Source organism: Carassius auratus, chromosome 45, assembly GCF_003368295.1.
Source record: "Carassius auratus strain Wakin chromosome 45, ASM336829v1, whole genome shotgun sequence".
In the NCBI taxonomy this organism is placed as follows: Eukaryota; Metazoa; Chordata; class Actinopteri; order Cypriniformes; family Cyprinidae; genus Carassius; species Carassius auratus.
This window is the reverse complement of record NC_039287.1, coordinates 2,481,726-2,507,667: the sequence shown is the minus strand read 5'-3', so window position 1 is coordinate 2,507,667 and position 25,942 is coordinate 2,481,726. Positions and strand designations below refer to the sequence as shown.

General features: G+C 35.8%; 1 protein-coding gene and 1 pseudogene across 3 annotated transcripts; both read left to right on the top strand.

Annotated features, from left to right (window-relative positions):
* Positions 1-7,876: 7,876 nt before the first annotated feature.
* Positions 7,877-20,982, top strand: LOC113062881 (EMILIN-1-like). Of its 3 annotated transcripts, none has more exons than XM_026232925.1 (8): positions 7,877-8,395; positions 12,867-12,986; positions 14,516-14,646; positions 14,937-16,973; positions 17,129-17,245; positions 17,365-17,382; positions 17,493-17,627; positions 18,929-20,982. In XM_026232925.1, the coding sequence occupies exons 1-8, from the start codon at positions 8,211-8,213 to the stop codon at positions 19,258-19,260; spliced, it is 3,075 nt and encodes a 1,024-aa protein (XP_026088710.1). In that variant the 5' UTR covers positions 7,877-8,210; the 3' UTR covers positions 19,261-20,982. The 3 variants fall into 3 exon arrangements, with proteins under 3 accessions (XP_026088710.1, XP_026088711.1, XP_026088712.1); XM_026232926.1 differs by having other exon boundaries at positions 7,878-8,371; XM_026232927.1 differs by lacking the exon at positions 7,877-8,395 and adding an exon at positions 8,835-9,233.
* LOC113062674 (ankyrin repeat and EF-hand domain-containing protein 1-like) lies at positions 20,464-25,942 on the top strand (annotated as a pseudogene).

Here is a 25,942-nt window from a genome sequence, read left to right as displayed (position 1 = left end):
AAAAAGGTACTCCTAAAAAAAAACATTAAACCCATTACATGTGATTGCACACATATTTTGTAAATGTTTGCTTTAAAAAAATCTACTGTGACAGACAATAAGGTTGAAAACAACTTTTGTAGAAGTAAAACCACCAGGGCAGCATTTTAGCGGTTTGTTTTATAATCAGAAAATTTATAACCCAAATCTGTCATTTTTGCCTAGTTTAACATTTTGAAAAGCAGTCATATTAAACATATTGTGGTTTGAAATGTATTAGTTCCAAATGTAAGTCCTGCCAGCTGAAAATCCTGATTTATATGGTTTGCTGAGCACCATTTGGGCTGCAGGATGGAGGTTGTTACCCGAGTAAAAGGCATTTATAAATAAGCTAACATTGTGTTCCTAAAGAACGTTTAATGCAACTAATTAAACCAATACATTTGTTAGTGGAATTCATTTATAATAAAATAAATATTTCAGACACTTTTCTGGAAAGCTATCTGGACAGAAACTTGGAGAGAAGATGGGAGGAAGATGCCTTTTTTCATCAGAGGTGCCGATAAAGCTTTTAGCTTGCTTACAGGAAAGGCCAGCTGTAAATAGCTCTCAGGATGGACAGAGACAGATCATGCAGGGCTCTGGATATCTACTGATAAGCAGGAAGGCTGCTGGTCCACATTCTTACCTGTTACCCACTGCTCTCCAGAGAGATCCTCACACTGACTTTGACATAGAACATGACAAGCCCTGTGACCTGCTGTAAGCTGTTTGTTTGGTCGCTTGAGCTATTACAAAAATGAAATATATTTTACACCAAGCAATGTTAGCATAAAACTCTGAAATCTTTTTAAGTTTGCTACTGGGCACATGAGGTTCAGTGATTTTAGCCACGCTCTCTTTCTACCATGTATTGATTTGCTGCTGGAAGGCTGTCAGGAACATGTCAAAAATGAAGGTGCACAACTCCTCCAGTTTGCAAGGCTGGATGTGCCATTCCCTGAAAGAATGCCCAGCTAGGCTGATAAGACAAGATAAACCCAGGCTAGAATGCTACACACTCCTCTCCCTTCCGGGAATGTTAATAAATACTTGGGGAAGAAACTACTGGTGCACTATTGGTTTTAATTGGCAAGTGTTAAACTCTTAGGTATAAAACACACCCAATATTTATAAAATCACAAAATATATTAGATGTAATTATAAATCCATTTAAAGTGATATTTACTAACCCCCATGTTGTTCCAGACCTTTCTTTGTAATATCAAGAGATATTGTAAATACAGTAAGATGAAGGCATAATTGTTTGAGGTGAGGGTGAGTCGAATACACTTTCTAATCATGAATCATAATGACTATGGATACTTGTAATGAAATGGAGACCATGTTTCACTTTCACACCCAGTATTATGCATTTTCGTGAGGACGTCTACACTCCTTGGCAGTCTGTGTGTGTGAGAGCTTATGAATACTGGCCTTTATAACAGCCATGCAGTGGAGTACAGCCAACTCCCACCTTTTAATTTAAGGTGGAGGAAAAAAGAAAACAAAGTATCACATGGTCATTGTTACTGCAGTGTCCGGTTGCAGACGAAGGCCATTCAGGTCTTTCTAATTTAAGGCTCTTTACTTTGGGTTTCTCAAAAACAAAATGCATTTATGATTTAAATTTTGCATTTTTTCCTTTAATTTATGACTTTAAAATTAACCCAAAAGAAGCATTTTGATTTTGTAGGGTTTCAGAGCTTGTTCCTCCATTTACCTTGTGGTTGGCTGTGCTAATCCAAAACGATAGTAAAGCAAGAGCTGGTGTTGGGGTGGGGGTGGGTGGAAGTAGAAGGTCGTGGATGGTCTCTCTCCTCATCCACTTGCACAAAGGAGGGCTTTCTTTCCTCATCCCTTTGCTTTCTTAACTCATACCGCCATTAAACCCCAGCCCTCCATGGTTCATTGAGAACACAGTGAACACCAGTGGAGCACCACGGCTCTGGTTGATTTAAAGACACAGCAGGAGCGCTGCGGTGGACCTCGGCATACCACACCAAACGCCTGATCCCCTTGGGCAGGGCAACCAGATTGTTTTACCTCTGTACCATGTCAAACGAAAGGGGTCTGATCAAGATTGAATCATTCTGCCATTGACATTTAATCACAACATTTATATAACTAACTCTAACATTCTATTAAGACCCCATGATGTATGTGTAAAAATATTCATGGTAATTTTCAAAATAACTATCCTTTTATTTTCCCTTCAGATTATTTTAATGTTTTCCTCTAACCTAATCAAAACCAAGTAGGCAGATATTGGATAAGGAAACTTTATCCTTATATTTTACCACAAATTAAAATTTTTCATAAATTTGACATTCTAACATCTACGTGTTGGGGGGAAATTTGACCCTAGTAAAATGCATTGTGGAAAAATACAATGAAGGACCCCAAGCAGAACATGAGCGTTTATCAAGAGCTTAACTGGAGACTATCAATATGAGCTGATGGTTTTCATTTTTATTAAGTTCCAGAATCAACAGATGTAATGTGTATTTATTCTCTCAGGATCATTAGAAGGTCATAAGCATAAGCCACAAAATATTGTAGACATGTTTTGCTTTGCATTTCCAAAATGAATAGAAAACCGTATGCTTGTTTTAAAGCAAAACCATAGTCAAGGTTTGTATTTCCCACATGAGAACAATGGCAACAACCAACATTTGTGACCACTAACTGCGTGACTGCTCCTGAGTGCAGATGGTAAACATTAAAAGCAAAATAGCATTCTCATAAATGAAGAGTTGTTTTTCTCACAGCGGTTTTCTATTAAGCCCTCACATGTTAACCATGCAGTGGATGTAATTGGCAATTAAACAGGATAAGGTGATCCTGGTGCATGTGTGTGGTTGGATACAGCACGCATATGTTACAGGTGGCCATGTTTTTGTTTCACATATAGTAGCAATGCCACAAAGATGAGTATTACTACCATCATGCTTTTCCGGAGATCTTAAAGGGACACAGTTTTATCAAACTGAATTATATTACTCCAGTAAAGGTATGAGGTACTCCTTTTCAATTTTACTTGAGTGAAAATGCAAGGTAATTGATTTTTTATTTACTTCAGTAAAAAGGACTAATTAATCATCACATCACTTCCCACTATAATTACTGTAGTTTCCATGTTCTGAGCATCACATCCTTTGTTTTTCCATCAAATGTACTCTATCTAGGTAGTTGAATAAAAATATTTAGACTTTAATTACCTAAAGATTTAATTTTTGTTAAAAAAAATTTCTAATGAAATTTTTCATACTTGGTGTATAATTTATGTACTGTCAATGCAAACAAGGATAACTATTCTAGACACAATTCATTATTGATCCACAGAAAAAAATTACATATTCCTTAAGGGTGGTGTTTCCCCCCACTTTACACATTAATTATTATTCATTTTCAAGTAGCTAGCACTAGTCAGTAAGAAAGATTGGTGGATCCAGATACATTATGTAACGTGTGTTGACAAAAGCTATAAAAACAGACGTTGTATATGGGCTAAATTAATATTTTTTTATAAAAATGCGTGCAGCAGCAGGGAAGGTGAACATGCATGCGTTATTTGAATTTGTGTTATTTTAAAGTGTGTTTTTTCTTTTTTACAGAAATTGATGTGGACGTGTATTTTGGTGAGCTAAAACAGATCGCTCTTTACATCAGATTTAGTTCACAAACAACTGACAGTTGTGACCTAAATCTGACATTAGTAACTTACTTTTCGGTCACGCTTTTCCCTTTATCGGTCACGCGATAGTGTCTCAGAGTGCATAATGATTTCTTCATTTCAAAATGAGGAGTAACGATATGTTTAATCAAATGTTGGCGAGTAAAAAGTATGATCTTATGTACTGGAAGATAGTAAAGTAAAAGTAAAAAGTTAATCAAAATAAACTGCTCCAGTAAAGCACAGATAGTATACTTTAAAAATGTAGGCCTACAGCTACAGCAACAAAGTGAAGATAGCCTACTTAGTTACTGTCCATTAGCAGCCCACCAGAAAAGATGGCCATGAGGCCATTTTTACTACTACTGTGAAGCTATTTTAATTAGTTATTAAAACATCGCTTCATGAAGCTCTGACACATTTATAAAACATTTGTTTCAGGGGTTCGGAGCTATTTTCTAAATCTACACATTATGTGATTTAATCAAGTGAGTCATATTTTTTAAACTTTGGTTTGAAAACATTTAAAAATTCCAATAGTTTGCTGCTATAGCACTGATCTATGTCTCCTGTCAATTTTATTATGTATGTTCGTTTTTGATTTATTTAATAACATTTAATATTTATGTATAATACAAAAAGGAAAATTGCATTTTATTGATTCTAATTGACCTACTAAGTCCCACATAACACAGTAACACACTGTCAGAGTTGGTATAAGGTTTACCAAAAAAAAAAAAAAAAAAAATATATATATATATATATATATATATATATATATATATATATATATATATATATATATATATATATTTGAAAAAATTGGCTTTAAATGAGTGAAAATATGTGTATAGGCTTATGCAGTCTTCCATTGGGTTGTCACATAAGTAATTATGGTTCATATTCCACAGTATGTGTCATGGTCAGCCATGAAAGACATTTTTAAAAGCCTAAGTATCATATATGTTAGCTGTGTTTAAGAAACACTTAAGGCTACTTACACACTTAAATCATGAGTTGAGGATAATCCTGTGTCTGAGGAAGTGAACAGCAATGTCATGACACAGTCAAAATCCTTTCTAGTTAAAGACAGACACAATGACAAATCAAATCCCATAGACTGGTTTTAATGGGACCATGTTTTTACGGGAGTGCAGCTGTCACTGAGGTTGATTGAATGTATTTATGTTAACATCTGGAATGTGTGTAGGGACTATAGCGGCATGCTGGAGGCAGAACACAGAGCAGTGCACTGGAGTTTAATGCCTCTCGATGACTCCTATTAAACTCACCAGCCATGAACATGAGGTTGAATTTGGGTTTTTTTAATTGGTGCAACTCCTGTGATCTTGTAAAACATATATTGGAGGTGGGTGGCAATCACTGGCATTCTCAGGGTGTTTCTAAGTGTAAAATAACATCATAAAGAGAACACACACACACACACACACACACAGCTAAACCAAACAAAACGGCATGACCCACTGGTGTTAGAATGGCAGGTCATGACAGAAAGAATGTAAACATGCTTGAACTTCAGAAAAAATTCAGGGAAAAAAGGCTTCTGTGTAGAATTTGCTAGAATTGATTAATGGGTGAGTTAAATTTTTGTTCAAAAATGATGAACTGATCAGATTCATTTGCAATCTCCAGTTCACAGCTCACAAGGAATGAAATATGTATTTGTTTTGAATTAAATTTCAGTTTTCACATAAAACTATCACATGAAATGTAATAGAATTTGAAAGCTCTGAGTGATTAAATAATGACAGGTTTTCACATTTTGGTTCAACTTTTTCCCCATAAGACTTAATTGAATACAAACTCCTGTTCAAAGGACGGGGTGGAAAATACATGTCAACAAGGGATAGCTCTACCACATACCCCCCCCCCACCCAAAAAACAAAAATGTATTCATCCTCATGTCATTCTGAACCAGTATGACTTTCTTTCTTGGTAACACTTTAGAACAGGGAACACATATTCACTAAGAGTTTTTCCCTTTGCTGCTTCTTAATAATAACCCTAACCTTAAAATAAAATGTTGCTTCTTTATTCTGTGGAACAAAAAAGTAGATATTTTCAAGAATGTTGGTAACCAAACAGTTTTGGTTCACATTGACTTCCATAGTGTCCCACGTCAATGGGACCTTAAACCATTTTACTTTCAACATTCTTCGAAATATCTTCTTTTGTGGTCCGCAGAAAAATGTTTATACAAGTTTAGATTAATATGAGGGGGAGCAAATTTTTCATTTTTCGGTGGACTATCCCTTTAACATTGAAAAAGTTTCTAAATTGACCATAACCCGTGTCTTTAGCATTTCTCATAAATCTCTGAAGTGAATCCCTGAGAAGAATGTGACCACCACAGCACTCCCCAGTTTGTTACATATTGTGTACCACAGTTTTTATCCACTGATTGCAAAAAAAAAAGCCCCCTCAGGAATTTTAATCTGTTGTACAAAGTCCAGGGATTTAACAGTGCTTTCAGTTTCAAAATGAGAGTCGGGAAGATCCAGTGTTGGCTAACAAGTCTAAAACTATTTTAAAGTCAGATCTGAGTTTGTAATGCAGACTACAGTCAAATAGAAACTGGAAAATTCTGTCTTGAGGTTGAATGACATTAAAATGTAATGAATATTAACATAATTCAGAAAAATATCAAATTTGCCTCCAGCTTGTGGTAGACAGAGTTGGATAAAGAGAGATTTGACGCAACAAAGTTTGGTAAAAATCAAATACTTTTACAAAGTACAGAGATCAAACTGTGGATGGGAGTTCAAAACACACAACGCGTACATTCACACACTTTTTCCTCATGTCTGGCCAAGGAGAAAGACCTCACTCAAACTAACCTTGAACTGCTGTCTGCCTGGGTTCTTAAATTAACACCGTCATAACTGAAACACCTACAAGTCATCGACTTACATGACTCTCCAGACAAACCCTGACTTTGATAGATGCTAAAGACAAAAATTTGCTGAGGCTGTTATTCTGGTCCAGTGGACTGAAACGATCTTTAATAGTTAGGGTAGGTTAGGTTAGATCATGTCTCTTAGCAGACTGTATCCTCCCATCTGCATTGTTTTGAGATGAAAGCAATTATATGTGGTGCTATCCCAGCAACCTTGAGGAAACTGTCCAGTGAAGACCAGGTAAGAAATGGGACAGCTTGGCTTTCTTCTTTCATCCTAAATATATATATATATATGTATATTTGCACCAGATTTGGGTAAGGTAGAGTAATGCAACCTATTAAAACCCAACTTTTATTTAAGTACCGGATATGGGTGTCAAAATATTTTTAATATGTCTGACTTTGTATTTAGTGTGAATTTAATAACAATATTGTAAGTTCCTAACATTTTAATTTTACAGATAGCAAACGTATTTAAAGAACATTTTCACTTAACTTTAGCCAGAGTTCAGGCACTCCCTTTTAAAACACTGAAACTGTTTACACTGTGAAATGAGTGTTACATACATTCGTACTCACATCTGCACTTTGTTGTTTATAATTCAGTCAGCTGGCAAGTGAACAAAACACACGTTTCAGCCATGACTCATCTGAACGTCTCTGATTGGCCATTTCATTCATATGCTCAACAGAATCGTGTGTGATTGGTTATAATGCAGCGCTGTACAAACTTGTCTGGCTCTCTGCTGTGCTGCACTGAACAATCTAATCACACCGGTGTGATTGTATCAAATATAAACAATATTTTTGTGGCTATTTTTTATTAAATTTTTTTGTCTTTTGGAAAAATCCACTTGGCTCAGAAATCAGAAATCTCACTTTTAATGGGCATGACGCCTCTGGTCTAGGCATCAAATATTTGAAAATACTGGTAAATATCAGCTTTACAAATAAATAAATAACTGCTGAATAGCTATTTCAATACCTGCGGCCCACAGAAAAGACTGTTTGCAGTGTTATATATATATATATATATATATATATATATATATATATATATATATATATATATATATATATATATATATATATATATATATATATATACACATATAAAATAATATATAAATAATAAAAAAATTAATCTGTTATGATTCGAGACATTATACTCAAAGGCAATAATTTAATGCGTTTTTCCTTCCTGGGAGAGAGAGAGAGAGAGAGAGAGAGAGAGAGAGAGAGGGAGAGGGAGAGAGAGAGAGAGAGAGAGAGAGGAGGGGAAGGGAAGAGAGAACGGGATTTTTGGATCCGCATCATTTCAAGGCAGTTTTCACATTATGACTACGCAGACGATAAAGAAAAAAAAACGGACGCTTCTCATTAGAGTTTGACCGCGTGTAATGGGTAAAATGAAGGCATCTTTTAAAATCAATGGACACTTTGCGAAAAGATGACAAAGGTGCATACTTACTCAGAACTGTATGAAGTACACATCAGTAGTTAGCGGGGCTGTACTGCACTCTACTACGCTGAAGCTGTTGGATGTACTTTTTCTAAGGATCGTTTTTTTTCTAAATCTGTTTTTACTCGTAAGTCATGGCACTATATTTAGTTTACTTATTGACTGTATTGGTGCTGATTTTGCCTGGAGATAACCGGGGAGCAGGAACATACGCGTCACGATACACTCAACATGTGGATGAGAGTCATTCTGTATCAGCTTCACAGACGGGATCTAAGGTGACCAGCAGACACAGGCAAGTTCAGTTTAGCAACAACAGGTCAGAGTTGATCATTTAATCATTTTCATCATATTAACATCAGTCAGTAATATAACACACTGAAGAAAATTTTGCCATGTAAACTAAAAATTCATTTTTTTTTTTTTTGTAAATGAACTGATTTAGACATATTTCTCTTATCTTAAGACTACATATATATATATATATGTATATATATATATATATATATATATATATATATATATATATATATATATATATATATATTTAATTATTTCATTATTACTCTTAAATATGTATTCTAATACTGGCTATTGATGCTGTTTTGGGATCTAAATGATCACAGAGTTAAAGTACTGCTAAATCCCTGTATTATTGAGATTGTGCTGCTGATTTAGCAAATATAAGGTCATACTGTACTGAGTTTACTAGTTTCTAGTCATTAAGTCTAGTATGAAATCGCATTCTCTTGCCCTGGGTGAGTGAGCTACTGTTGGACAGGTCTGCCCTTTTTTGGCTTTACTGAGCAGACGTCAATGAATGTGCAACGGGATGGAGGCCAAACTGTGAAAACCTTAAGTGCACTTATCCTGGCACTAGCACAGCCCAGTGGAATAAAGACGTTCAGCACTGCACTGTTTGGGAAAGAATGTGTTGGCCCCCGCTGGCACAACAACTAAAGACTGTCTGTTTGAACTCTGTTTTGTTTTCACAGATGTGTGAAATATAAGACAACTTGTGGTAGCTGAAATCCCCCTTCACAGTGTGTCCCGTATTTCCTGTTTGTTCAATATCTTGGATTATATCAGCTGCCCTTCTACTTTTTGATTGAGTTGTACTATGACTTGCAATCCAGATTTTTCATTATAAACAGCTGGTATGTGCAGATGTTTTCAATCCAACAGAACAAACATATTGGTTGCCACTAAAAGAAATATTTTTTTTTGCTGATGGCAGTTGTGAAGCTACTTCTTTTATTATTAACTGTCTATATATATATATTATTCACTGTGATGCATTGCCTGGAATCATCACCAAGTAGTTCCTGCTATGACAAAACTTATAATGTTATAATGTTGCAGAAACTTTGTTAGTTTCATTCTTGATGTAAAGTGTTTACACATATGTAAGTGGTCTCAGCAAATGTGCACAGTGTTTGCTTGTCGGGAGTATGTGTGAGCATTTCACAAAACAGTTCGCTAAGCTCAGCTTTTATCTTAATCATTTAGATTTCAAACAGGAAATACACACTTTCTTACATCTAAACCATAATTGCAAACATTTGAGAAATTGGATATAACAAGTAAATATGATACGGAAGCAATGTAGGGTCACTGACCAAACCAAAGCTAATATGTTTGTGTGGAGATATTTTGGACAGTCTTTAAACTACGTAAAAGTGTATTTGGTTTTTGATAGGAATTCCTGTGGTTCCACACATTAACCCTGTAAAGCCTTACATATCAAATAATAATTAAAAATATATATATATATATATTAATGAAAACAGTTTATTTAACTTGTTTCTTTCAGTGTTATATTTGATACAACATGCTCATATAGTATGATATAGGAACAAATGGAGCTCATAGTCAAGGAGGAACAAACAACTAAATACTATTCAGAGGCCCAAACCTAGGAAAAATATGCATTTGGTAAAGTTGGTTATGTATATGGCGTAATACTGATAACTTGCAATGTAAATCAATTAGATCCTTATATAACAGTATAGTATAGCAGACAAATTAAAAAATTAAATTTATAAAATGCATATAAATAGTAGTTGTCACCCTTTATCTCCCAATATTAGCAATATTAGGACTTAATATGAAATTTAAATGCTAGTTTTATGATTGAAGATTATTGTGGAGGGCAAAACATACAGTATAGTGCAATGCAATACAAGTTTTTGGATCTTAAAGTGGATGTTTAGGTTATTAAAACCAGTAAAGATTTCACAGCACAAATACACATGATTCACTAACTGAATAGGGAAGTTTTTAGAAGAGGGAAATTTTAGAATTATATTAAATTCCTTTTATACTTGCTAAAAAATATATGTATTATGGTTGTATGGTAGGTTTATATGGTTAATGATGTGCCTGCCAGTCTTATTCAAGTCAGCAAGTAAGTCAGCAAGTAAGGCTAGTGGAAGAAAACCATCATAGCAGATCTTCAGATATGTGTTTTAGATAACACATATTATCGCTGTTGGCCTAAAACAAAAAGGAAAACTTCTACTAATCTGCCTTTAAACAGCTTGCTTAGATATATTTTAGCTTTGTTTGTATGGATAACTCAATTGCCCTGTAGGCCTACTCACGGTTTCTCTTTTGAGCGTAGCAATACATTGTCCTACTGCTGCTGTGCATGCTATTATTTTTCTCCAAGTCCTGTTTCTACTTGAGATGTTGAAGTGATACTTCACTCCTTGCCAAACTGGGTTCTGTGGATTTTTACCCTGTCAAGGGAAGTGTTTATATTCAGCTGCCTTAAGCTGGATGTTCTGGGTCTTCTTGTTTATATGACTAAGCAGTGAATTTTATTCTTTTATAAAATAAAAAGCTGACAGATGCAGTTTCTTAGTGATGCAAAGACAATTAGATGACTGGAAGTGTTCACACAGAAAGTTCTTCCCCCAACAACTGATTCAATCCTGAACAACCATTGTGTGGTAATTAGACAGAGAGCAAAAATACATGATACAAGAATGCTGGACATTATATCCAATCCTTAAGAGTGATCTTGTACAAAATCAACATGGATTTGTGTACATTTGAGACAAAGAGGCCATTGTGACTCCAAAATCTTAGTTTACTTTTCCTCTCTCAAGTTTGATAAAGCCAAGAACCACTTTCCTTTTTTTGTGTCTATTTGTATACATGGACCCAGGCCTTTGTCCTTTGTTTTTCCCCCCACAGAATAAAGCCGAAACAAGGACTCAGTGTTCTATTCACCATCATACTTTTAGTTACATCCCCCAAACCACAATTTATTTATATGTGTGTCCTATTTAATGCTTCTGCACACATTCAGCTCTCCATGAATCCATCCAGATCTTATTAGTGAAGAACTGTGTAGTGTCACATCCTTGATCCAAACTCACATACACAGGATACATGTGCACTCATAAATATTTCACACTATTTTACAGAGAAACACAACGTTTTATATTAATAATGCATGATCAAAAGTAAGATTTTAGAGATTTAGGCAGATAGGAATAGATGCACCTTGCCTAATCTGAGATTGAATGGGTGTAGAATTTGAAATGCATGGTTGTCTGTGGTGAAGATGTCCGTGTTGAACTTGTGTACTTTCAGTGTCTGGGCCCCATTTGTTTGTGTGTGTGAGAGCACTTGCAGCTGATGCATCGAGGCATTCCCGTCTCAGCAATGCTCATGATAATGAATGTTTAACCAGACTCAATGAGTTATTGTGATGAACCAGAAGCATTGGATTTCAGCCCGGTTTCCATCCCATCTAAACAAGCTCCCTGAGAAAACAGCATCATTTATCACTTTAATCAGAAGTTTTAAAATCATGCAGCACTCCAAGGTGTTGTGGAAACTACATTAAACTCACCAAGTGTTCTAAAATGAAGACCCACTAGAATTCCACATGAAAAATAAGGATCTTTATACATTTTTATATGAATGTACTTATTACAAATACTGTCTACTATGTGCCCAGAGTAGATGTATATCTCTGAGCAGGATGGGGATATCCCTCTCATTCTCTCACAGGATGAGTGTACATTTAAGATATAAACATCAAATAAACCCAGGTGACAAAAAGAATTGTCTGAAAAAAAAAAAAAACTGGATGGTAGTCATGAAATATTGTTAAGTATTATTACTAATAGTATACAGTATTAGTATCATTATTACTATTATTATTCAAATTATGGTTATCATTTAAATTATAAAGATTAAACAAATGAATAAAGAAATAAATTACTATTGTACTGTAAAATAAAATAAAATCTTTTATTTTATTAGTATTATTATTCTGTTTTTGCCAGATTTATAAATGGAGTATAAATGCCAATATAAATATACAATATAGTGTAATTTCAAGTATGAATTCGATTTATATTTGATTAAAAATTGAGATTCTCATTGTCATAAGCAATTTCAAATGCATGTCATAAGTGGCCCAGCAGTGATTGCAGAGTTGGAGTTTGTCTGGCGCAGCATTTATTGCAAGCCTAGCTGCTCCAAGACATTGAAATCACACTATTTATATAATTATTTGTTCCGAGCATAATGCTGCCATGACCTTGAAAACAGGTTGCATTTATGTGATGCTTTGTGGGTGTCATTGGAGGAAAGTTTTGGTTTTGTGGGTGTCACTGGAAGTAAGTTTTGGTCTTTTAAGGCAATTATTTGTACTTTAATTACAGGGTACCTTTTTAATTTAGCTCTGTCTAGAGTGAAGGCAGAAGTCCTCGACCACTTGAATTGAAGCCTTAATAATTATAATTTGCCTATGCTTTGTACAAAAACAGGAACTGGTGTGCTTACGTAGTAACAAAGACTGTAAGCTGTGTAATGGAAGATGGAGTGGAGACGTATGTGAAACCTGAATACCAGCGCTGTGCTTGGGGCCAATGTTCCCATGTGGTTTTGTAAGTATCCATGAGAAAAAAACACAGCTAAATTGCATTTCATTTAATCTTGACTACCACTGCTGTTATGACAGTGTCAAACTGCAAAGGTTTGGAACATGTCCCTCACTCAGCTAGATGCATGTCCACCAGAACTATGTGTGGAATGAGATGGAAGAGAAATTGAGACAGAAATCCGTTAATGTTAATGTACCAGAAAGTTACTTGTAATGTTGTTATTTTACTCATTTTTTAGAGAACATATTTCAGTCTTAAGTCCAAGAAGAAGCTGACCTTTTTCTTAGGTCTCAATAAACCTCAGTTTTATCCAATACCTTCAAAGAAAGCCATAATACTAGTCCCCTATGAACTACAGAAGCCACATCACAAGTAGGAATGGAGTATAAACAATGTTCTAATAATAGCAACAACTGCACTTGAAAGTTCAATCGACACACATGAGGCTTGCCAGAGCAAAGCAAACACTTGTAAAGATTTTAATGATGTACTGAAAACTTTGACGGAATAAAATAACAAAAACATGCCCAGAAGCAACAACTCAAAGAAAAAGAAGAACAGGCCTTTATTGTACTGTTGCCCAGCAGAGTTGTGTCCTTTTGAAAAGTGATACATAACCAAGGAAATGAACGGAAAAGGAATAGTGTCTATCTGCCTACTTGACAAGTGCCATAAGGGACTCTCTTGTTAAACCCAGCAACTTTAAAGGGGTCATATGATGTGATTTTTCCTTTCTCTTTGGAGTGTTTCAAGCTCTTGGTGCATAAAGAAGGTCTGTAAAGTTGCAAAGAAAAAGTCTCAAATCCAAAGAGATATTCTTTATAAAAGTTCAGACTCTACCACGCCCCCCTAAAACGCCTCGTTTAAATACGCCTCCACATATCTATGTCACTATGTGGAAATATTTGCGTAAAGCAATCTAAATATTCATGCAAAGAAAGAAGTTGTGGTTTCAGTAACCATAGTGAGAGTTGAAGCAGCCATGTCAGGGAGATGCTGTGTGTATCTAGGCAAAAGCAAAAGCACTTTATTTGGCTTTCAGAAAGTAGATGCATTTAGGAATCTTTAAGATTACTTACAACAGAACAGCAATGCATTTTATGGATGACCATTTCGTGAACCTAGGAGAGGAGGTCATTCTGACTTTGCTACGATAATCTGGCGCTTCTGAATCAGCAGCTGGAAGTATGTTATTAATTTAAGTATTTGCTATTGACTGTTCAAAATGTATGAGAGAGGTCGGGCATACAATAATGTACAGTATGTGAAAAATTATATTTTTTGAACATTAAAGTGTGTCAACATATTCTGTTACACCAAATACATAAGACAATGATCTTTAAAAAAAAACGTAATATGACCCCTTTAAGTGGCAATAAGTACACCTTTGTAAAAAAAAAAAATATTTTCAAAGCAAAAATAATAATATATATAAATAATATAATACAATAATATATCTCTATACATAGAGATCATATTCAGAGTTTTAGCTCTTACTAGAACTGTGTATGATGACATATCTTAAACCACAGGTATCGGACTTACAGAAAACCACGATACAAGGTTGCCTATAAAATGGTCACAGAGATGGAATGGAAGTGCTGTCACGGCTACTCAGGAGATGATTGCAGTGAAGGCAGGGGCAGAACTACTGGTGAAGAAGGTATGGCGTTGCACCACCTTAACACCAGAATTCATAAAGTGAGTCAAGTTGATCTGACAAGGTGTGATTTTGAGAATATTTTAAATTCTGCAGTATTTTTTCTCTTCATAAATAAAAAAAAATGTTTTATAGGTACAGTATACCTGTAGATACACTTCCACTCAAATGTTTGGACATACCTGTATGATTAAAATATATGTGTCCAAACTTTTGGACTGGTACTGGTCTTAATTCAAATTAGTAAATGTCAAATAACTGTAATTACTTCTGCAATCAATGTCCTTTAATAGGGAGAAGTGACAGTGACAAGATTAGACAACTTGAGGAACAACTTCACAACCTCCAGTCAACCTTATACAGCATGAATAAGAAATTACACGAGGAATCTCAAAGGGAAGGCATCAATGGCGGCAACAATCTGGCCGACGCTGCCCAGCCAGGCATGAGGGAGACCATTCACAGCATCCAGAACAAGCTGGACATGCTGGACAACATGACACAGGTCCATGATAGAACCCTCACCAGCATCAACACCCACCTTGAGGGCAGCAATGGAATTGGCAATGAGTTAGACAGTCGCTATGGCAATCTTAAAGAAGAGATTCTGAGGGAACTGGAAAGGCGGGTGACACTGTCCTGCTCTTCATGCCAAACTGGAGTGGAAAGCATTCAAAGGCAACAGCAGGAAGACCGAGAGAGAATCAGAGCGCTGGAGAAGCACATTAGTGTGATGGAGCAACACCACCAACAAACTTTAGATTTGCTCAAGAAGGAGCTATCACACTATCAGAGTTGCTGTGATTCCCTGAGCGACCTGGACAGGAGGCTTGGTGCCACTGAAAGAAAGGTCAGTTCAACTGCAGAGACATATGATATCCTTAGAGGACGTCTCGAGAAAGAGTTGAGAGGATCAGGCAATGGCAATGGCAGTCGGGGAAAAGCGTTTGATGATAAACTGAACAGCCGTCTTAGAGAACTGGAGAAGAGACTGAATGGGACTGTGAGAAAAACCGAGCAAAAATGTTCCCATACTGAGGCAAGTATTAAAGAGTTTGTCCAGCGAGAGATCGGCCAGATTAAGAACTCTGTCCTCAGTCGAAACAACGATCATGGTTATAGATTATCTGCCATGGAGATGGATGTCCAAGACTTGAAGCGTTTCATTAACGATCACAAAAATGATCTGGAAAGTTTGGGGAACAAAACAACTGATCTCGACAGTGGGCTCAAGTCAGCGATTAATTTGTGCCAAGAGACGTGTGGTCCAAAAAGCAGTGAGACAGCAGATACTGTGAAAACTCTGGAATGGAAGGTCGTTGCCAACGAGGAGAACATTAAGAGGTTTGACACCAAACTAAAGGATTTGAGTGTGTCTGGTGACTCCTTATTGGATCGTATTATAGATCTCAGCAATGACGTTCAAAAAATTAAGGATCTGACAGGACATAATGGAGAGCACTTTAACCAAATCATCACCGATGTTAAAAATATGTTACAAGATTGTGACAGATGCAATTCGATAGATGAAGAACTCCGAAAAATAAGAAACGTAACCAACCAGGCTTTAAACACGTTCCAGGGAGAACTTACAGATTTACGCAGAAAGGTAGATTCAGATGAGTATGCTTGCTCGCAGGTATGCTCAAACCTCCAGGAGGAAGTAGGCAAGCTGAAAGAAGAGGTTGAGAAATGCACAAGCCAATGCAATATCAGCATGGCTGACCATCAGAGAAACGTAGATAATCAAAATACCATCACTCGCAAGCTTGGCAAAGACCTCAAGTCCATTCAGGGTGAGCTCACAGGGGTAATCCAAACGTTCAACTCCATCAATGACACTCTGAAAGGCCTCAGGAATACCATACAGGGACATGGCAACTCTATTTCTGATCTGGACTCATCTAATGAAAGAATTTACTCAGAGTTAGATAAGATACAGGATGATTTGAACGAGCACAAAGAAGACAGTAAAGTGCGTTTCGATGGCATCAGTAGCTTTAACAGCAACTTGATGATTGAAATGGGAGAATGCAAACTTTCTCGAGAAGGGCTTGATAAAAGGCTCTCGAAGATGGAGGATGTCTGCGGTAGACTGGATTCCTTGTCATTAAACCTTCAGATAATCAAAGATGGCCTAAGCAAACATGTGTCTGGGCTTTGGACATGTGTTAATGACCTAAACTCCACAGTTATCTCTCACGGTGAGGCCATCGACAGCATTGAGAATGTTCACTTAGAGAACATTCACGGCAAAATGAACAACCTCAACTCTTCCATACTACATGTTCTCAAGGAGTTCCAGAGCTTCACTGAACAGGACTTTATTGGTATGTTACATATGTCAAGACAAAAACTAATTATATAATTTGAGTTAAGAATTTGTAAACCTAAAAACAGTTCGATACATTATACCTTAACTATCATTTTTTTTTTTGTTTTTGAATGTGGAAAACCAAGTAATGTCTTTTTGGCCAATGCACAGGACCGCCTGGACCACCTGGTCCTCAAGGAGAGAAAGGATCCAAAGGACCACCTGGGCCACAAGGACCTCCAGGCAGAGAAGGACCACAAGGGAGAGTGGGGCAAACAGGCCCCCCAGGTAAATAAATGAGACTCAAAAATAAATGTATAGATTTTTCACAACATTGCCAGAACAGGATTCTTTGTGATCAAATTACTTATATTTCTCTATACATGTTCTAATTTGTCTCTATTTAGGCCTCAGAGGTGAACAAGGTCAGTGTTCCTTCTATTACTACTGCTATGACTATTGCATAAAAAGTTCTACTAATAAAATTATATTTCTACAAATAAATATTTTTCTCTGTTCTTCTCCTGCTTACCAGGACCTCCTGGAGAGGATGCAAACGTCCCAAGACTGTCATTCTCAGCAGCACTCACACGACCGCAACCCAATACAGGCACTATTGTCTTCAATGAGGTCTTTATCAATGAAAGAAAGTCCTACGATCCAAAGACAGGTATGTATGTTAACCCTTTGAAGTCGATTAAAGCATATATGCGTTTTGAGTCATTTTCTCCTGATTACCCCTGAAAAGAACTTAAATTACACTCTCAGTTTTAATCGTACAGATAAGAGCAATACATCAATCGAATCTGTAAAGGGTCTACTTTTTTTTGGATACAGACATAATAACAAAACACTGTGTAAACATTTTACTAGTTAGACTTTTTCCAAATACTTTTTCCAAACTATAATTCCTGACTAAATGTATAATCAAGTGAAACATTATGAAGTTTCAATAACAATATACAATACTATACCATTCAAAAGCTTTATGTAAATAATATAAATGTGACAAATAGAGATAACTCTAACAAATGTAAAAACAATGCAGTTCTTTCAATTTATTCCCCCTAAAAAACCTGAAAAATATTCTCAGATCTTTTCAACATTAATAATAATAATAATGATGATGATGATAATAAATGTTTTTTTTTTTGGTAGAAAATAAGATTTTTAAAAGGATTTCTGAAGGATTGTGTGACTGAAGTAAGGATGCCAAAAAATAGTTTGAAAGTAAGCTTTGATTGTCCCTAATAAACTGTTTAACTGCTCAAGTGGATCTTAAATTATGTTGTGGGATAATTAAATATATTCTTAATAAACTACAAACATAAAATTATATAGTTTTATTTTATTCTCACATTCTTTCTTGTAAGTCCTCCCTCACAGTGGCACAGTTGAATGAGAGGCTCATTATGCAGCTCATTATGCAGGCCTTTGTCGTCTTAGGTGTAAATCACAATGATATTCATGATAGTTGACGCCTACTCGCATATGACTTTTACCAACAAAAAGTGTCTTAGAAAATTTAAATCAATATATTGTTTTCTGTGAATGAGTAAACAAGATGATTTTCACATAATTTAGAAAGAAAAATTCTAGGCTACAAGCTCCAGTTCTCAACAATCCCGGGAACCAATGTTATGTATGTGTTTTATTGCCTTATTCAAGTGATTTAACATTTTTAGTTTTTCACTAACCATGCAAAACATTTTTTTTCTCAAAAATACAATCATGTACATACATGCATTTCACATATTATTATAGCCCAGTTTGCGCTGATTACAGTGATATTAGACTTTACCCATTCAGATATTTATAAGAAACGGAAAAAAGCACAAATATCAGGGCATGACAAAACTTCTTCAGGCCCCAAAAATACCCTTAGACTCCAGAGGGTTAAAAACAAGCATATAGTGTTTGAATTAAGAACTGTCATAATCATAAATTCGCTCACTAAATGTATTTTGACAGGTATGTTCACTGCCCCTGTAAATGGGCGATACTTCTTCAGTGCAGTCCTGACAGGACACAAGAATGTCAAGATTGAGGCAGTCTTGTCTAAATCCAATTATGGAATTGCCCGTGGAGATTCAGCAGGCTATCAGCCCGAGGGTCTTGAGAAACCCATGGCAGAGGCACAGCACACTCCTGGCTCTCTGGTTATCTTCAACATCATACTTCCTCTGCAGGAGGGAGATACTGTCTGCATTGACCTGGTCACAGGTAAACTTGCCCATTCTATGGAGCCCCTTACAATCTTCAGTGGAATGTTGCTCTATGAGGAAACAGACGTGAGATTGTAAGACCCATCTGAGACTCTTTTTGAGGACAATGTCAGATGTAAAAAATTTTACATATTCAGTGTTGAATAACGTTTAAGATAGAAATGATATGCAGGTTTCTTTTATAACAGGCCATAAGGAAACAAGATGGATATATTTTTCTCTATTATCAGAAAAATGCACAGAATTTTTATATGGTTACGTTTTTTTACATTTATGTTAGCAATCATTTATTTTCATCTAATGTTTGTGAGCAGCAATGTTTGTTTATATTAAAATGCAATTTTTGGCTGGCTAAGATCTTTCTAAAAAACTAGCACATCCATTTCACTTGTTGCCCCAGAAGAGATCAGAATGACTGGACACATAATTATCTAATAACCTAACACAATCTTCATTTGATCTGACCCTACAAACCTTTATGATAGTAGTTATCTGAATGTATAAAGATACTGTGTGGTAGCAGTGCATCGCTAGACCCTTGAAATACCCATATGCCCCAGTAAACATTACTGATAAATAATTTTATTAGAATGGAGATTGCCATTTACTGACATGAGAATAATTTTGCCTGATAATATTTCAGCATCATGTTGTGTAAGATAACAAATCTTGCCAGCAACTAAGAAAAGACAGGAGAAATCCAAGCTAAACCTAGAAAATTAGACCATATACACATGGCAAATATGTTGTATGTGAATGTGACAAGCATAATGTAATTTCTTTTTCTGAAGCATTGCATATACCATTATCCCATTCTAACTTTCAAGCTTCACTAAAATACACCTCAAGAAGAAGGAATCCTGAGGCCATGAGAAAATATAGTTTCATGTGTACTGTTGGTGTGGTTTCATTTAAAAAAAGGTTTCCCCCTCAAGAGCTCCATTCAGGGTTTTTTTAAGGATGGATACAAAAAATATTACACATGATTTTTTTTTCATTTCCTCCCTGTGTTATTCTTGCAACACATTTCTTCTCTTAATCTCCAAATTTGGAAAAGTAACTATAAAAGGATGAATTTAAATAAAGCAGGCTGTGCAGAGAGAGACATTTTTATACATGCCAGAGGCTATAGTTCAGCAATCTTCTGTAACCCATTCTCTGGTGACTCTTCCAAAGAAAATTATGAAAGCTGTTTGTGCTAGATGCAGAAAAGATTACATCCTGGTTATCTTTTTTGTTTTTTTGTCAATGGATTTTTTATTTTGTCTCTTTGTACCGCAGATGTCCTCTAAAGAGACTTACAGCTCAGAATCTGTATCTTTGCCAAACATGTATTTGTGTGACCTTAGCTGTCTTGGTGGTCTGTGCCTAATGTTTTCTTTAATACAAATGGATTTAAAAGGACTTTGCACTGAGTCTAGTATTGTGAGATCAAACTTTGACCATTCAGTTAATTGTATCGCTCAAAAGAGAGGAATTTCCTTAAAAGGTCTTTATTACTTCTGAATGTTTCATTTTGCAGTAAGACAGCCGATTTGCTCAATTTGCAATTGGGACTAGTTTATATAAACTGCACAGGCATAACCTGAGCCATTTCATTTTTTTTCTCACTACAGGCATTACAAAACAGTATTATAATTAAGCAAACAAAGTGTATCTGACTGCTATGCAATCCACAGTCCTCAGATTATTTTCAGCACAAACATTTTTACACAGACACAACTTCTTCAAAGCTGAATGTTATATATTGGATATAAAGTATATTTGCAATGCTATTTTAATTAAAATATTTTTCACACATTTATTTTGTGTTTTCTAATTGTCTGTGTGTTGTTAAGCAGTTGCAACCCCACCCTTCAAAAGACACACTACTGACTAGCCAATCCCAAAACAGTTCTCTCATTGGCTAAAAAGCGCGGGACAATCTACTTATGTTGAATTCTCGCCATCTAGTGGATGGCTTTATATCTTTTCCACGTTTTCTTGTTGAATCTGGTTTAATCATACCCACTTCTTCAGAATAATTGAGCGCAGATTAAAGTGATAACATATTAAAATTATGAATGATTTAATGGTGAGTGAACCATATCCCATGAACATGGCACGAGGAATCCTCTATTTGTAATAGATGTCACTTAGGGCCTACACCCCTGATGCTGGCCGCAGAGCTTGGATATAATGGTATCATGTCTCTTCTGGTCAAGAACAATGCAGACATGAAACTTGTAGACAAAGAAGGGAAAGGTATTTTTTTTTTATTTATTAAATGTATAATATAGTTAATACTACTGCCATTTTTTATCCATTGCTGTCCATAAAAATTTGCATGCAACTGTTAACATGTTTTGTCAGTGCCAAGGTCAATATCAGTGTAGACTTTATCTGTGAATACACAATTTTATTTATCAATATACAATATTTCTCTTTCTCTCGAGGTTTAGGTATTAATGAAGCTTCCAGTATTTGACGCCTCACCAACAATTATCCTTCATAAGACTTTTTTACAGCAACCACAAAGTCAACAGTGATCATCAATGACTGGCAGCATACTGCCATTTTGGAGATTTTCTGTATGCGGTCTATCTAATTATTAATCTAATTACAGAACGTGCCTCAGCATCCTAGAGAGAGGAGCAGACCTCAATGCTACAAATCAGGTTTGCAAATGTTGTATAATTGCTAATGGTATATTTAAAGCCTCTTTCCCTGAGACGGGCTACAAATGTATGTGAAGCAGACTCTGGAGTGGTAACATCAGAGGGGGATACACTTTGCTGCCTCTGCTGGTTGCACAGATTGTTGCAGGTTTCTAGCTCAAAGAGGTACATCAATTTATTTTCAGCCAATCAGAATCATTAAACCTGCAGAGAATGGCTGCTTGTTACTATTTTTAAAAGAAGATTGCTGTAAATTCTCAATGACAAAAAGGATATCAATAGTAAAACATCCGAATATACCTGAAAACAACAAAATAGGATATAAGTCACTATGCTTTTTGATTTTGTTGTGTTTTTTTTTTTTTTACTTTAGTTATTCATTTTATTAATTATGATAATTTAAACTCAGAATGAGAGAAACTTTCTGTTGCCAACAAGCTTTAAGGTCCCACTTCTTATTACTTCTTATCTTATTATTTTTTTGTTTATAAATTAACACAGCCATAAATATTATTATTGAAATGTTATGGTTGTTATTTATAATTTTTCTTAAATACTTGATTTTACTTATTTTATAGAAAAAATATAAAATAGTAATATTATCTCACTTAGATTTTTCACCAAATCCTGCAGCCCTACATAAAACAGTCATGCTTCTTGATGTGATCAAGCTGAACTTGATTTTAAATATTATATCGGATCACTTGAAGATTCCTATTCCTACTTTAGGATGCAATCCCAAACTGAAGAACCAAGAAGGTCTGCTTCCCCGTCTGATCGCTAAGGACTGTGCATGGGCACAAAGACACCGGAAAAGAGCTCAAGAAGGCTGAACGACTGCATGGAAAGTTCTCCAGAGGAGCGGGTGGCACAATGAACTATAAGATCTGACACGTCACAACTGGTCTCATGAAAATGAGAATGCACTGAGAAATGCTTTTGAGTAAGCATCAGAAGGCTACATGGGAATAGAGGCATGGCAAATGTCCAGGCAACATTTGTGTTTGTTCTTCGGGACCTTCACACTCCTCTTGAAGATATCTAAATTCATCCTCTTCTGCTCTCTCTCGATAAGAGAAGAGAGGGCTTTATAAATATCAGTAATTTCCAAAAGGATCTCAAATATCTTCCAAAGCCATATGTTATGGCTTCTTATGGGCCTAAGAGGAAGGCGGCAACAAGGGCAAGTAAGACAAAACAGACTAAGTTCAATACACCCATGACCATCTGCACTGTCCCGCCTGATCTTAATCAAAGGTGTGATGATGGTGGGCCACCACATTTTATGATTGAAAGTCACCAACATGCTACAGACACCCACAGATATGACAGAGACCATCGACCAGGACACCCTACCAAAGATGATACAGCATGGTACATCGATGAGCCCGAAAATGTATACATAAATATGAACTGGTCGCCATGATTTTGCGAAGTAAGACATGTTCCTGGATATACATCTTTTGATGATCCTGGATCAACATTATTGCCCAAAAATATAAACTTAACCCAATTTCTGCCCCTAAACCTAACCCTACCCATAATTGATTCCTAAAATCAGTGGGAAGTGATAGCTGATTAACAAGAGTGTAGAATCACCTAACCCTGATTTTAAGCCTAAAACAGATATTTTTTGAAAAGTTATATCTCAATTCTGATTGGTTGATTGGAATGTTGTTCCAGGATCAACAAGGATGTTGATCGAGGAACATGTTGTACTTGTTGAAATCACGCTCACCAATATGAACTACTGTGTTAAAACAGGAGATATAGAGTCTCTTAGGTTTGCACTCAGCTAAAAGATTCCTGTAGATATTAAAGATCACTTCTACAAGAAGTAGAATACACAATTTTATTTATCAATTTACAATATTGCATGTGCAAGTGGGAACTACGAAGTGGTAAAGTTCCTCCTTGATAACGTGTAAGTTTAGTTTACATATAAGAATCTACAGATAATTCACCCCAAAATGAAAATTCTGTCATCATTTACTCACCCAAATGTCATTCCAAACCTGTATGATTTTTTTTCTGCACAATATGAAAGAAGATGATTTGACAAATGTTGGTAACCAAACAGTTTTGGTTTCCACTGACTTGAAAATAAATGGGAATTGAAACGCTTTACCAACATTCTTCGAAATATCTTCCTAAATGTTCATACAGAAGTTCATACAGGTTTGGAATGACATGAGAGTGAGTAAATTATGATATAATTAAACGTTTTGGGTACACTATCCCTATATTTAATTTGGCATATGTATATTTGTAAAAATGATATCCGTATGATAATCTCATCGCAGGGCTGATGTGAATGCATGCGATGAGTTGCTGGACATCATACATTTGCTACTGGAGACGGAAGCTTCTGTAGACCCGCCCACCCTCAATGGAGCCAGTAAATAAAATTGGTACAGTTCCCTGTCTAGCAAAGAACTATTATAATAAAACTTAAAATACAACATCTTGATAGATCATAAATCTATTTAAGTGTGCAAACAATGAAAATCTTACCGATTTCATAACCATCTCAGTGCAGACTGTTTTTACGTCATTCCCACAATGCCACCTCATCTTTGCTGGAGGACTCTTATGAGCACCCTGATTTACAGTGCATTAAATCTCTCAGATTGATCAGCTTTGGCTTTGCTGTCATTTGAGTCAGGTACTTTCAATCTTTTAATTGCAGAGCAAAACTTCTTGGACGTTGCCCATGCTTATGCAGACTTCAGGGTGGTGGATTCGATCCAGGCTAAGAATAATATGCTACCCAGACATAAGGAGAATAAGAAGCCACATCATGTCAGAGTCCACCGCAAACTAGTGGCAGCTTAGTTGGAACAAGTGGTAAAGGTAGAACAAGTTTACTGTATATATGTGACTCAACATATTTATTTGACATACTGACACTCACATGTACAATTATTAACAAGCCAACCAATTCCTGACTAAATCAAGCCCCTGCCTACATTTTTTGTTCATTGAGAAGCTATTTTACTCAGCTATGCATTACAGTATTAGTTAAACCCTAAAACATACAATGAGGCCAGGGATTAATATTATTTTTCCTTTCATATACTGTACAAATTGTGTTTCAGTACTTCAGTAAATTTGTTTCAGTACTTCTGTAGTCCTGGGCTTTATACTGACACATGGCATTGATATACAGGATCACTGATGCTAGTGTATAAATGTGCTATTCATATTTTTATCCTTGATGAATTTATTCTGCAACCAGATGTGTCTCATAGTAAGGCAGTATCAGTGCAATATCAATATGCATCCTTATGTAGAATTTAAACATGTTTTTTTTTTACATAGTTTTTTTTTTGACTGGGTTTTGGGATGGTGATTTGTGAATTTTTTTTATATATATATTTTATTTTTCACTACATATTTCTCAAGTACTATACACAATAATTCTCATTTTAAAATGAATGTGTCATTTCAAATATAAAATTTAAACAGCATAAGAGCTGGAATCAAAACCATGCTCAGGGAAACCCTGCTGAACCTTTGTTAAAAGTCACACCATTGTCGATGTGTCATCACGTCCACTGTGTCTTTATTATAGTGTTGGTGCTTTATCTTCTCAGCAGGGCACCGTTCCCACTCCTACAGCCTCTTCAAACTCAGCAGTCAAGAAAGCAATGAAGAAAGACAGTGTTATTGTGCACAGAAATCAGATCACTACCTGCAAGCTCAACAAATTCGACATCAGTTTTGTGCCAAGATTGGTGAGCTGGACACCATTTATAGGTATTTGCACAGAGAAATGTGAGCTAGGTGGGTGTGAGCAGTGTCTAAAAAGTGTCTAAATCAAAAACAGAGTGCACATAAGTTTCTTACTCTCATTCTACTGTTCATTATTCACAATTATTCTACATAGCTCCATATATGGGTTGTACACACAATAAGGATACATTCTTCTCTGCAAAAATGAATCCTTAAACTACAGGAAACAGTGTAAATACAGGAAAAACATTTTATATAGGCCAAAAGTGCACACAAGTAGATGAGTAAATGTATTTTCATTGGGCTATGATATCCGTTTTTCTTGCTGTTTGTTGTAGACGTGGCAAAATCAGCTGACGCCCAGCTAA